General features: G+C 41.2%; 1 protein-coding gene across 1 annotated transcript in view; it reads left to right on the plus strand.

Moving 5' to 3' along the window:
* Positions 1-5,713, plus strand: part of aplf (aprataxin and PNKP like factor) — a 36,641-nt gene extending 30,928 nt beyond the window's left edge. The window contains exon 11 of the mRNA XM_072657035.1: positions 1,630-5,713. Within this exon, the coding sequence (XP_072513136.1) occupies positions 1,630-1,826 (197 nt within the window). The 3' untranslated portion in view covers positions 1,827-5,713. The remainder of the gene's footprint in view (positions 1-1,629) is intronic.
* The last annotated feature ends 8,993 nt before the right edge of the window (positions 5,714-14,706 follow it).

Genomic DNA, 14,706 nt, shown 5'->3' on the forward strand with positions numbered 1-14,706 from the left:
TTCAGTGCCAGATCTCAGTTTTGACCATAATTTGAATCAGTTATATTAGTACAATTTTAGAATGATTTTTGAAAATACACTTAATACACAAACGTGACCGGATGAACTGTTTACAATGAATCAAAATAAACAGAAATACCAAGGTTTTTTAGAAATAACAAATTTTATTTTGGCCAAAGAAATGAGTGCAAATCTTATTCAGTATTGTGGTAATGGATTATAAACGATTTTAACATTCCAAATCACCCCAGTGCTAACCCCCCTTGAATGTTTACCTACTTAAATGTGAGTGACTGATGGTTTTGCAGTCTTTTGAAGGCTTAAGCTGTGTCAAGATGCTAATATTAATGTGTTGCTTTTGGCTCTGATCTAGAAGAACATTAGAACCATTAAAAAGACAAAGATCATTTGAAAATATTAAAAGGAGGCTCTGTCCAGAATAAACCCTTAATTTTAACTCTTGGAACTATGTACAAGTGGTCATGTATCATGCTCACGTTCCAGGTTCTGCATGTTCTTGGGCTGCATTGTGCCTCCAGTGACCGTTTTTAGATGATGTGTGTGCATAGCTTTTGTCATTAATGTTTGAAAACTGTAAGCATGTGCATGTACACTGCCAACTCAAGGAGAAAGGCCACTGGCAATGTTAACCATTCAGACACACTTACACACACACCAATGCACATATGCCCATACTCCCATACACCCTGATTCATCTGTCTTTCTCGCACACAGTAAATCCCAGCAATAAATGGGTGCCTTAGCTGCACTAAATAAAGATGCAGTTCTATTAAATAAGCCATAAATGTAACATTCCTCTGCATTATACATGAGGCAGGTCCAGTAAACTGGGATTAGCTCAGGCCTCAGACGGCACAGGCCTGCGTAAACGTTACGATTTACGGGTAATCAGCCCACCTCTTTGGATGCAGACACTGTTCACCCAATTAAATACGTAGTAATCCCCTCAGCACAGTCGGTCAGGCAGCGTGGAGAACATGGTCACAACGTTCACATCATTAATGCTAAAGTAATCCGTTTTATTTGATGGGTAATTATAGCCTGTTTTCCCATCAATGGTCCGGCCAAAAACCACATTTCCACAGTTTTCCATGAAACCTCAGATGTAGCTGATCAGCCAAGATGTATTTGGTGTCCAGAGTTTTTTTGGTTTCTTTAGCTGCCTCAAACCATGTCGAGGTGTTGGGTAATCTCAAATATACTGTTATCAAAAACCTCATATCTCCAAAACGGCAACTTAATACATACTCACTACATAATGTCTCCTCCTGGATGACCCAGCATGACAAGCATGACCAGAAATTAAATGGAACACACACTTCACTGGTCAAGAGCTGGTTATGTCTTCTCCTGGATGACCAGCTGTTCAACCACCTTGACCATCAAAGACTAGCTTAAACCATCTAAAAACCACCCAGCAGCAAAAGCTGGGCTTGATCTGGACTTTTCAGGATGGTGCACTAGTAGCTTAGGTAAACGTGAAGTTATCCCCAGTTCCAGCTTTCGTTCTCATGTTAGCATCGGTCTGATACACAGTGCCTTCTCTCCTCTTGTAGTAAAGGCTGTCATTTCCATGCACTAATGTTTCTCCACTTGTTGACTCCGCAGCGAGAACGTCTGTGCCGGATGATGAAGGAGACGAAGATGAAGATCACTACGAAGACAGCTTCATTAACGATGAGAGTGAGGAGGAGGAGGAGGTGGATGAAGACTCTGACTATGTGCCTGAGTCGGATGACGACGGGAAAGAGGACGTTAAGCGGCTACAGAAGGAGGCCAAAGCTTTTCTGAGGAGGAAAAAGTAACTCAGACCCAGGTCCTGGAGGTCTGCTGTCCAGCTGAGTTAAGCCCCAGCCCAGTCTTGCACACATGCCTCTAATATTAAAACGATGGTTCGGCCAAAATTGGATTTACACCATTTTCCCCTTAAGGGCTTCTTTTTTCACACAGCAAGTGACAGATTTCTTCCCGCTCTGCCGTTCTCTCCAGTTTCTGCCATCTGAAAAAGGCCTTTACTGCAGTGTAGTTCATCAGCTCAGACATGTTTGGGGTCTTAACATTTGTTTCTGTAGTTTTACAGTGGAGGTTAAAGTCGCACGAGTAAAGACAAGTAAAAACCCTTTAGCTAACTGTTAGCTTTGTGCTAACTGTAGGCCTAAATCATCGCACCTTGCTTCAGACTGTGCTGAGTTGTGCTTTTTGTTATCTATAAGCAGACACAATTCTCACTGATCAGCCATAACACCTCCTTCACCTCCTTCATTATACGCTGGCCAATCTGTCAGCTTCACTGACCATATGGGGGCATTTTGTAGTTCTCTAATTCCGAATCGTAGACCATTTCTCTGCGTGCCTTCTTAGGCTCATTTCAGGCTGTAATTATAGAACTACAGTTTCCTATATGGGAAGTGATGCTTACCTTATAAGGAGGTGATGTTAATGTTATGGTCGCTGTAGGATTTCAGATAACAGTTAGCACCGTTTTAAGCTGTGCGTTAGCTAATTAGAGCCATTACTGAACCCATACGTTTTTTTAATGTGGTCTTGTTTGAGTTGAGTTTACATTTTGCCAGATCACCTTTTTATGGGGGGACTCCAAATGGACTGGGGGCTGTCCACCAGGATCTGAAGATCAGTGGTTTGATCCTTGTTCATGCTGCTTGCCATCAGCAGCTGGAGTCAGAGAGAGCACAGTTAACCTTGCTTTCTCAGGGGTGAGTTAAAGGCACTTTCTCCCCACGTCACTCTTAGTGTGAAGTTCGTCAGCGCAGATGTTGGTTAGCGGCTGTATCAGAGCTCGGGATCCAGCACTTTCTTTGGCTGCCTAGGATTCATGTACTGGCAGCAGTTTAAAAAGAGATCTGTGAAGATGTGAAGACAAGTGCTAGTCTTCACCTTCCTAGTGTTTAGGGCATTGCTAGCAATGGAGGAGGGGGAGTGGACAAGGAATGGGTAGAAAATGGGGTAAAATCGCCCATATAATTCCAGTTATTTGCTACATCTTCCTCGTTATCCTGGTGTTAAACTAAAGACGCAAACCTGGCTGACTACATTTGGAATAAGGGGGAAATAACATACGATTTGGGCAAAACCATTGCTTTAAAATGCAGCTAAACAGCACAATTAGCTTGACTGGGCAGCTTGATTCACAGCAGGACTTACACTACAGTACAGTAGATCTCCATACTGCACACATAATACACATAAAGCACCTCAGGGTTAATGTGAACCTCTGTAAAAACTGAGCCTACATCAGAACTCTCAGAACGTTCACGTATGATCTTCAGGAAGCTCGTAGCTTCTTCGTTTCAAGCGTGAATGCAATGTTCCAGAAATACCAGTGGCTGGAGGTTCTAGCCTTAAAGGAAGACTCTGTTTAGGGGATTGTTCGGGACGGTAATTAATGCACTTCATTCATTCGAAATTGAAAACTGCTGACCCCGATGAGATGTGGTAACCAGTGTACCATTGCAGGCTGTAGGAAAACCGCTCTCCCAAAGCCCTTCTAAAACCACCATCGGGACACTGGTGGTTTTCTTTCCGCTTTGAATCACTCCAAGCAGGACAAACACGTGCCCACTGAACTGAATCAGACTTCTAAACGGATTACGGATTACGCCGGGCAGTTGATTTCGCTACTCTCGCTGGTTTTATTTTGAATGTTTTCTAAATGTTTATGAATGGCTCGTTTCGGAGACATTACCGAATTACAGCCGCAGTCTGTAAGTGCAAGAACATGACTTTGTCTCTTTGAGCGTGTGCCTGTTTGTCAATGTGTTTCAGAAGTGCTTATAGCTCTTAAATAGCTCAGATTTCTGTTTTAATTATTGTTTTTAACCAATATTTCCTGGAATATCTGTGTTCTTTTACTAATCTTTAGATCTGTTGATGATTCTTTTAGTAAAATCTAAAACTTAAGGCCTGTCTGTGGTGCATGTTATTTAACAGGCAAGGAGTGAAGCTTTTATTGAAACTCTTTGCAGCTTTTAAACCTTTTAAACATGGATGACCTGTTAAATGAATGTGCATTTGAGAACTCCGCACTGCCTGCAGTGATCAGCCATAACATTAACACCGCTGACAGGTGAAGAGAAAGTTCTTGAAGGCAACATGCCTAAAGCTCTTTGACAAGGACCAAACTGTGATGGCCATACTGTGATGGCCTGGTGTACAGTGGTCAGTACATACCTAATGTGCTCCAAAGGAGGATAACCAGTGAACCGACAACAGGGTCATAGGTGCCTCGAATGGTCAGATCTTCTACCAGATGCTACCATGATGACATTTTAGGGCTGTTTGAGCCTTGTTTACTCATTTTGTGGTCTGCTTTTGGGCTGGACTTGCTAGAATGCCCTGACCTGGCCATGTTGGTGAGTTGGTTTAAACGGCTGATTTCCAATTGCCCTTTTGGATCTGGCCATGGTGATCTTCACCACTGAGTTCAACTATCAAGAGCAAACCAAACTGAATGTCTGAGGTTTAAATAAGACTGACTCCTCCAGAATCCTCTCTAACTATATTTCAAATGATTTCTTCAGTTGTATCTGTTTAGCTATATTAACTCAGGCAGATGTACAGTAAATCATTTGTACTGTACATCAAGTGATGCAACTTCTGAAAGTAAACGTGCAATAATGATATCACAGCATCTTAAGGAAAGCAAGCAGTAGGCATGAGTCTCTTGGTGAAAGCAGGTTTGTGGGAGGATGTGAAGGAAGTCTGAAATACAGAAGTGCCCAAACAAATTGCAGATGTGTTTGAAATGGAGAAGATCCTCTTTGTTCCAAACAACTGTGTGGCTGTCTGGAGGTAATTAGGTCTAAGCAGGATTCGGCAGAGAGGAGTGTGGCAGAGGAGCAAGAGCCACCACCCCCTTGCCATCTCTGGCCCAAATACTCCATGCTTCTCACAAAAACATACTAAAGGCCAGAGCGTACCGACCCAACAAACCCAGACTTTCAGTTGGCGTGTCTACCACCCAAGCATCAAACCAAAACCTCCAAATACCATCTACAGATCTGACAGAACCAACCTCCCCCACCCACACACACACACACACTTAAATACAGCAGGACTGATGTGGCATTCACACATACGTGTCACCTCTTTTGCCAGTGGTTCTTCACCAGTGGTGTGGGAATCCGCAAGCTAGCATGGGAGGAATTTGATGATTTTATTTTTGGCCAATGAGATTTGCCTACTAAGACATCTCGGAAAGCTTGAGGTTGGGAAACAGCGGGAAATGACTGGAGCAGAGGGTGACGTTATTAAGCTCCAAACCCAAACAAATGCTTTTTTGAGAAATTTTAAGATGATCACTAATTTTTCTGCTGCCCTACCCCTAAAATTCAACTGGCATGAATCCAAAATGGCCATGCGTTGGATATGAACAGTGACATGCAAAGATCAGACACTCCTGATCAAAAATACACTATTTTGACAAAAGTATTGGGACACCTGCTTGATTACTTGTTTCTTCTGAAATTAAGGGTTTTTAAAAAAGGATGATGATGATGATCCTGCTTTTGTTGGAGTAACTGTCTCTACTGTCCAGGACTAGGTTTTGGAGCATTGTTGTGAGGAATTGATAGCATTCGTCGACAAGAGATATGCAAGTAAGGTCGGGATGTTGAATGAGCACCACTCCACCTCATTCCCAACTCCCCAACTCATCCTAAATGTATTCAATGGAGCACCAACCATCATTCCAGAGAACACTGTAGTTCCACTGCTCCACAGCTCAATGCTGTGCCAATAGGTTTATGTTTATCTCCTCCAAAGAGTCCTATTCTATTGGCAGTACTTTTTGAACCGAGACTAGTCAAGCTGGGTGCGCTTTTGTACATCTGAGTGCATTCATTAGAAGGGGTTTTCACAAACATGTGGACATATAGTGTTTCTGTTACAGTGAAAAGCTTGGCTAGTTAAAGATGACCTGATTGGGAACCCTGCATGGTCAGTACTTGAATTGGGATTTTTGCCCATTCTTCGTACTTCAGGCTTCTGAGAGATTCTTGGGCCATCGTGCACTGTTTCTCTTTTGAGGTCTGTTCACAGATTTGTGATGATGTTTAGGTTGGGACACTGTGAAGGCCATGGAAAAACCTTTAGCTTGCATCTCTTGGGGTAGTCTACTGTGGATTCAGCGGTGTGTTTAGGATCATTATTCTGCTGTAGAAGCCGTCATCTTTTCACCTTCAGCTTGTTTACAGATGCTGAGATGTTTGCTTTCAGAATTTGCTGGTTTTTTATTGAATCCATTCTTCCCTCTACCACATACCACCGGCTGCAACACAAGCCCAAAGCATGATCGATCCATGCCTGTGCTTAACAGTTGGAGAGGTGTTCTTTTCATGACTTTCTTCAAATATACTAGACCATCTATTTTTATGTTTCCCATGAAGGTGTACAATTTATATTTACTTTATACTCCTCATATTTTCATTCAGACTAATAGTGTGCACCACTAACCTTCCTTATTTTGAAATGACTTCGAGTCCAGTCCAAGCATGCCGTCAGAATCTCCATTAATTACACTGAACATTTCATTCTAATTCTGAACAGCATCCAGCAGATGTCTGGGTTCAGTTTAGGTTTATTAATGTTATTTATCGCTGGCTGGGATCGATTAATTATTTTACAAATTCATATCGCTAGATACTGTCCCTGGTTTCTCTTTAATATTAACGACACCGGAGTGACGTCAGTGCAGTCAGTGCCCTAAATGAATAGGCCACTATACTTTAAATGCGCTCCCTCACTGCAAGTCATTACTCTCAAAAGAGCCACTTTTCCAGAGTATTCCACTCTGGGATAATAATATTGAAGCAGCAGGTGCTGTATTACTCCCAATCAGTGCCATTTTCCCACTTTACTGTCTCCATGGAAATGATTTGGGTTGATTTTCTGGACAGTGAGCAGCCAACTCGGCTAAAAGTGAATGGATAGTTAAGTAAAGGCTTTTCACACCTCATTCTCTGCCCGCTGTTTGGGTCATTTGATGTTTTTATCCGTGGTGAATCGTCAGGGCCTTATAGGCCTTCAAAGGAAAATATATTTTTTAGAAAAATACACTATGTCCAAATGTTTGTGGACACCCCTTATAATGAGTGCATTTGGCTACTTTATGCTGCACCCATTGCTGTTACAGATGTGCAAATGCACACACACATACACACAGCTTGCCTAGTCCCTGTAGAGAAGCACTGCCAATAAAATAAGAATCTTGAGCAGATCTAATGTCTAATGCCAGGTGTGGGCTAGAGGGGTATAAAGCCCCCCAGCATTGAGCTGTGGAGCAGTGGAAGAACTGTGTTCTCTGGAATGATGGATGGTGCTCCATCCCTATACTTTGGAATACTCGAGTTGGGGATGATGAGGTGGGCTGGTGATCATCATCATCATCATCATCATCATCATCATGACCTCACTGCTGAATGCAATCAAATCCTCACAGTGCTCCTCCAGGATTTTGGATGAAACAGTGAATGAGGAGGTGTCCCAATACTTTTGTCCATATGGTGGACATGTCTAATGCTTATTTTGTGTTTTTAATTAAAATGTTATCTCATGCTTATGTTTGTATACTAAAGGAGTTCAAATCTTAAATCCACCCAGCAGGAAATGATCCAGTCAGGATTTTCTTTCTATGGCATCCAAGTAGAGACAGTCAAACAAGCTCTCCCATTTCCCTACTATCCAGGATCTGGATCCACTGTCTTATGCTTTAAATTAACCACCAATTCAGTTAGATGTGAATTAGAAGTGACAGAGGAATCAGGGCTTTTCAGATTTTCATCAGGGATAATTATGTTTTGACGTTTCATCAAACAAACAGATCTAGTCTATGGAGAAGAGACTAGGTGGTAAAACTTAAACATTTGTTTTACTCATTTTTTTATTTTAAGAAATAATTTGAAATGAAAGGAGATTATTTAGCAATATACGATATATATTAGTCTTGGTAATAAATAGCCCCTCACACATGTACAGTGCTGTGGTCCTACAACTTAGGCCTACTTGAAGCCACCCAGCCACAACATCCTAACCACTACAGACGGCATACGGGGCTATTCCCAATTTATTCGGACCAGAGGATCCATTGCCCGAGTGAGGAGAATTTCCTGTGGGCCTGTACATTTATAGAGAGAGACATACCTTCAGCCAGCGCTCTTTTCCCCTCACTCATATAAACACAGTAACATGCTCACAAAATATTAATCACAGTTCAGTATCGGTAGTGATTTACGAGGCAAGTCAGTGACACCAGTCACCCCACCACGAACTGGCACTGCCTGAGTTTGCCAGTTGCAACGAACCAAGAGTTTGCCAATTGCAATTACGAATAAATGGGGAAATGATTGATATTTGAAAATTGCTGTTGTCCCACACTACGTTCCAAAATGTTCTGTAGCTATTACATTTTTCCATATAAAAATTAATTTTCCCTAAATGTTACTGAACCCTTAAAATTATGACTTGGTGGAAATATGAGCATTTCTACATGCAGGCTAATTGGAACTCTGGTGGATTAAAAGCTGCCAAACAGGCCAGAGAGAATGATTTACGTTGGAAATCAGAAGAAAATAGATCCCTGTGAACACATACGTTTCAGATGGGAGCAGACTTGCAGCTTTAAACGGGCCATTAAAATCACTGCTACCAGTCACAAAACTGCTTAATGCTTTGGAATGTCACTCACCAGCCGTATTACTTTCCAACTGGATTTGCAGCTGTGAGGCGTTTAATCAGACCAGATGGGCTGTTCCACAATGGGCCCTGAGTTGAAGGTGTCAGCAGTTGTGCCCTGTCTTGTCCAGAATTCAATTACCGTACACACTCATTTCACCCCTGGTGCTGAACTAAGGTCTAAGGCTAAATGCGATCTGTTCTCTAAGAGGCATGAATCAATAAAACGGCAATAAAACATCATCCACCTCCTGCAGTGCAGTCGGCATCACAGCGCCTTTATGAGCTTACTGCTCAAGTTTTACTGCTGGGAAGAAGACCAGCAAAAAACTGCCTCTGCTTATGCTGTGTTTTGATCACTAGGATGCTGGTCAACCAGCAGCACACCAGCATCCGGCCAGTGTGGAAGTCATGGTGGCATATGCTTTCTTTTTTTTTTTCAGCAGGCTCCACATCAAAACATGGATAATAGGAAGTACAGTGGAGGAAATAAGTATTTGATCCCCCACTGATTTTGAAAATTTGTACTCTGACAAATAATTGAACAGTCTATAATTTTTATGATAGCTTCCTTTTAACAGTGAGAGATTAAATACCAAAAAGACAATCTGGAAAATGAAATAAAAGGTAAAAAAAAAAAAAAGGTAAAGGTGCACGTATTTGTCACTGTACAGAGAAATGTGTCCTCCGCATTTAACCCATCTGTGGTAGTGAACACACGCACACACACTAGTAAACTAGGGGCAGTGAGCACACACACACCCAGAGCGGTGGGCAGCCAACTCCAGCGCCCGGGGAGCAGAGAGGGTGAAGGGCCTTGCTCAAGGGCCCAACAGTGGCAGCTTGCCAAGCCCAGGAATCGAACCCACAACCCTGTTATCGATAGCCTGGTGCTCTAACCGCTGAGCCACCACTGCCCCATTAATATTTAATTAAAAAATATTTGCATTTAATTGAGGGAACTAAGTATTTGATCCCCTAAAAACCATGACTAATATTGGCTCCCACAGACCACTGACACACCCTAAACTCAGTGAAGTCGTTACCTGCATGAGAGACACCTGTCCCAAATTGTCACCTGTGCAAAAGGCCACCTGCCAAGAGACTCAGTGTACGTCTTCAAGTTCATTTTTATTTCTAATTTCATGTAATTTTCTCAGTTTTTCTTTTGATATTCTGTGTGTCACTGTTCGAATAAAGCTGGCATAAAATTATGAGACATTTCATTTATTTCTTTGTATTAAAACTTTAAGACACAAAAAAATTAAGACACAACAGTCATTAAAGGTGAGCAGACCAGGACAATTATTTGCTTTAAGCTCCCTTAGTGATTTTCAGACCATGCTGTGATCAGATGGTTATAGCCTGAGAAGAGAATATATGACCTGGGCTGGAGCTCACGGCAGCTTCTGCTTTAAGCTAGACCTGCTTTGAGATCAGACCCTACCATGATGATTAGAGGTAGATTGAGAGGCAGGACCTCTGAGGTGCAGGGAGGTGGTGGGGCTTGAAAACTTTGTCATAGAGGGTTTTTTCTTGTGCACACATACAGGATCACAAATACAGAACAATATGGGGGGACAGAGGCAGTTGCAAAAGAGCCAATTAACAATGTACAAGAAGACAGGACAACAGACGGGGGTGTCATTGTAGTAGGTTTTGAGCAGGCATGTTGAAGTGGAGGGGTCAGATCAGATCATCATCATGACCTCACCAATGTCTCAGTTGTCACTGAATGCAATCAAATCTAGTAGAAAGCCTTCTTCCCTGGACAGTAGAGAAACCTATATTTTAATACCCTGGATTTCAACAGAAACAATGGATGAGGAGGTGTCCCAATACTTTTGTCCATATGGTGTACATGTCTAATGCTTAATTTATTTTGCTGTTTTTATTAAAATGTTATCTCATTCTTATGTTACATAAATGGCAAGAATGGAGACCAGATGATGTTGGAGTAATTGATATGATCTTTTATGGTAAATGTAAGTCGTTGAATATTCAAGTAGGAAATTGTACCAGTGCTTTTGAATAATTTAGTTCAGTCTTTGCAGTTAAGTAAAATGATTTTTTTAGCCACTGTTGGAGAAATAAGGATGAATGTTTGCAGATTTTTGGGGGTTGATAGAGAGGAAAGGTCACCAAGCAGGGCTACGGTGGGGGAGAAACCGAGGTTAGAGATTTATAGGAAGTTAGATTAGAGAGAAGGAACTCCAGATGTGGTCCTCCTTCCAAAGTTTAGTTATTTCCTAGTTCCATTAAGGTAATGCTTTTCAACCTGACAGTCCTGCATTTTTGTGTAGTAAATGTTTCCCTGTGTACCTTTTCCCCCCTGAATGTCGCTGGATCCTCTAAACAGGTCGCTGAAGTGTCCAAATGGGAGGAATTTAACACGCTACGTACAAGCTAACACAACCTAAACACAAACCAAGCAAACTCTCTGCAGTGGGGCAGTTCAGAGGCTTCGGCATTAGTAGCACAGCTTGAGTAATTGATGGTACATAGTGTTGAGGTTTAACGGTAGATTTATCTCAGCTAGTGGCATGGGTGTAGCAAAATATGTGATGGAAATAATTTGGAAAGGGCGAATTGGATGATGTTTATGAGGATTTTTTTTAATGAGCGCTATAATGTTCACTTAGAAGAAATACAGAAATCTGGAAATCATTGAAGAAGATTTTCATGAGAAGGAAAAGAGAAAAACAGTATTTAGGGCCAGTGTTCTGGTCAGGGGTTAGGCCTACTCCTGGACTTCACAGCATTTTGTATGGAGATTTTAAACTAAAAGGAAAATCTAGTCCGCGACTAGGCTTAACTGTGTGGTAGGCTGGCTTTTAGTGTTAGCAATACGAAGCAAAAACGTCCTGCAAAAACGTTGCATTTCTGTTAATATTTTGACCATTTTAAATTTGATAGTTGTCCTTTGTGTTGTATCAAGGTTTCATGGTAAATGGACCAATAGAAATGCTCCAGATTTACCCAGAACTAAATCTTTTACCATTTACTTTTTACTTTTAAAGATTTAGGACTTGGTAAATATAAATGGTATATTTACAACTGTTATTATTAATTTTGTTAAAATTGTTAAAATGTCACAACTGACAACTGCTAAAAAGTTGACCTAATAGATTCTGTAATTATTATTTTTATTTAAAAAAAAAAAGGATTAACTGAGGTAGCCAATAATTCTTCAGCATTGGACAATGCAACATTCAATAGAATGAATATGAGCTTAATTTCTTAAAATTACTTACTAATTTACTTAATAAACAACTTAATAACTACTAATTAGGAATTAAGAATTAATTAATTAAGAATTTCTATAATTAATACTTGTACTTGTATTGGCACAGTAAGGCCAAACTATGTCTTCTATTCCTGAATGTGAACATTTTCCTTAGCCAGTAAGTTTTTTAAATATGTATAGTAAATGGAATGATGGCTGATGCTAAATCCAATACTTTTTTGGATGAGGTGAGGTAGTGTTCCTCTAACATCCTGACCTCACTATTCCTGCTCTTGTCATTGAATGCAATCAAATCCTCACAGCAGTGCTCCAAAATCTAGTAGAAAGCATTCCCTGGATGCTCTCTATTTGGAAGAAACAATGAACTAGCAGGTGTCCTAATACTTTTGTCCATATAGTGTATTTGTTCATGTCTTTCATTGTAGTTTTTTTAGTTTTTTGAACAAATTGTCAAAGTGCTTTACACATCAACATACACTGATTAGCCATAACATTAGTACCAACTGAAGTGGAACACATTTATCATTTTCATCTATGGTGTATTCATCTGTCAAAGGGGTGGGATCTACAAATTATGCAGCAAATAAACAGTCAGTTCTTAAAGGTGATGTTTTGGAAGCAGGACAAATGGGCAAGCACTTTGAAAAGAACCGACTGGGTCAGAACATCTCCAAAACATCAGGCAGGTCTTATGGGGTATTTCCAGAATCTAGTGGTCAGTACCTACTCCAAGAAAGCACAGACTTACATTTATGGGATTTAGCGGACGCTGTTCTCCAGAGACTCCAGTTGATTCAGAAAAATACCCTATACACTATACTTTGCCCAAGTACTCTCAGAAGAGGTGGGTCTTCATCCAGCTGAGCTGTGACTTAGACAATTTCATTAGCCAGAGTGCCAAAGCTCATCCATTAAGGAAGTCAGTGTAGACTAACGAATATCAATATTCCAGACACAGGCTCAACAGCTGATCCATGCTGAGACAGTCAGTGCCACTTAACAGCTGTGGTTCCCTGAACCTGCTGCTGGAGTAACTCCTGCCCTGCATATTTCATCTGGCTAATATGGCCAGAGCAAGCATTTCGGAGAGCTCCTGTTATCCTTAGAGCAACTGAACAATACAGATGTAAGCAGAACAGGAGTACTCCAGGACCCGGGCTGGAAGATCTGTGCATTGCAGTGTAGCCGTATCTGGACGCTGTAACGGCATCCAGCAGTCTCAGAAACGTTATTTATAGGCATGGCTCGAATTGAGTGTAAGAAACAAATGTGCTTCTAGTAAAACTGCCATGCCCACTTTCCATCTGTTTTTTGGATTAGCTTTGCTGTTATGTCTCTTATCAACAGCTGAATTCCATCTCCGTTTGAACATGCTGGATGTACGTTCTCAGAAAGAAAGGTACTAAGAAGGGTTCTTTGGTGCGAGGCCCAAAAAAGAACTGCTTTTGGTCCCCGAAAGTGTTTTTCCACCCATTTTAATTCCTCTGTTTTTGTCTAAAGGCCTTCTTGCATGCTGAGGCCTTTTTGAGACGGCGTTCACCTGGTTTCAGCAAACAATGGGACGTAATAGAGGAGAAAACGAACAACTGCAGATATCCCTCGAGCTCTGCGGACAGGGTTCGATTCCCGAGCTCGGCAAGCTGCCACTGTTGGGCCCTTGAGCAAGGCCCTTTACCCTCTCTGCTCCCCAAGCGCTGGAGTTGGCTGCCCACCGCTCTGGGTGTGTGTGTACTCACTGCTCCTAACACATGTGTGTGTGTGTGTGTTCACTACCAGATGGGTTAAATGCGGAGGACACATTTGTACACTGTACAGTACACTGTACAGTGACAAAACTTGTGATTGGTCAGTAAAAAAAAAAACGTGCCATGAGCAGCTCTCAGAACAGGTATGACAGTACTGTTACCTGTATGATTCGTCACTGTCAGATTACAAAAACACTCGGATTGTTTTAAACTCTCGAGATTCAGATTTTTGCTGACAAAAGTAGAAAAAACAAATTTGTAATTCGTCAGAGTGGAGATGCTGGTGGCAACAAGTGTCCTCCGTAATACACAGCTTTGCCTTTGTTGTCATAACTAGAACTGTGAGAATTGTCACAGCGCCACCTGCAGTTGTGGATGTAACGCAACAGGCAAAACAAAACCGCAGAAAGTATGTGAGCTGCTAAGCTAGCGAATGCACTTTCGGCTTTGTGCAGCACTGACAAACGTCTCTTCGCAGGAAGTATGCTGAGCACTTAAGACCTCCTTTGTGGATAGTAACTTTCATTAAGACCAAAAGCAGTTCTTCTATAGCATCGCTCTAAAGAACACTTTCTAATACTTCTATTTTTGAACAGATGGTCACAAAGTTTGATGTTCTGTGACAATACAGATTATCATGAATTGTGATTTCACATCATATAATATATATACTGTATGTTGGCACATATAACATCATTACATCTACTTTTTACTATCTTTTTAGATATGGCCAAAGCAGATTTAATGAACTGAAAAAAATAGCAAATTTAGAGAGAATTTTTGAGATTCGAGAAGTTTTTTAAGATTTTTTCTCCGACTCATTTAGCGCCCCCTTGTGGCCTCAGTTTGGGAAGCGCTCTTTTATATAATGATGTTTATCAATTAGATGTGTGAAGAACCATTTCAAAGCTTACAGCTTTTTGACTAGAAGACTCCAGAAGTAAGTGCACGAGAGGAAAACCTTTATAATGATAAATACTAACAATTAGATATAAACAATGTTTG

Source organism: Salminus brasiliensis, chromosome 15 (genome assembly GCF_030463535.1).
Source record: "Salminus brasiliensis chromosome 15, fSalBra1.hap2, whole genome shotgun sequence".
Classification (NCBI taxonomy): domain Eukaryota; kingdom Metazoa; phylum Chordata; class Actinopteri; order Characiformes; family Bryconidae; genus Salminus; species Salminus brasiliensis.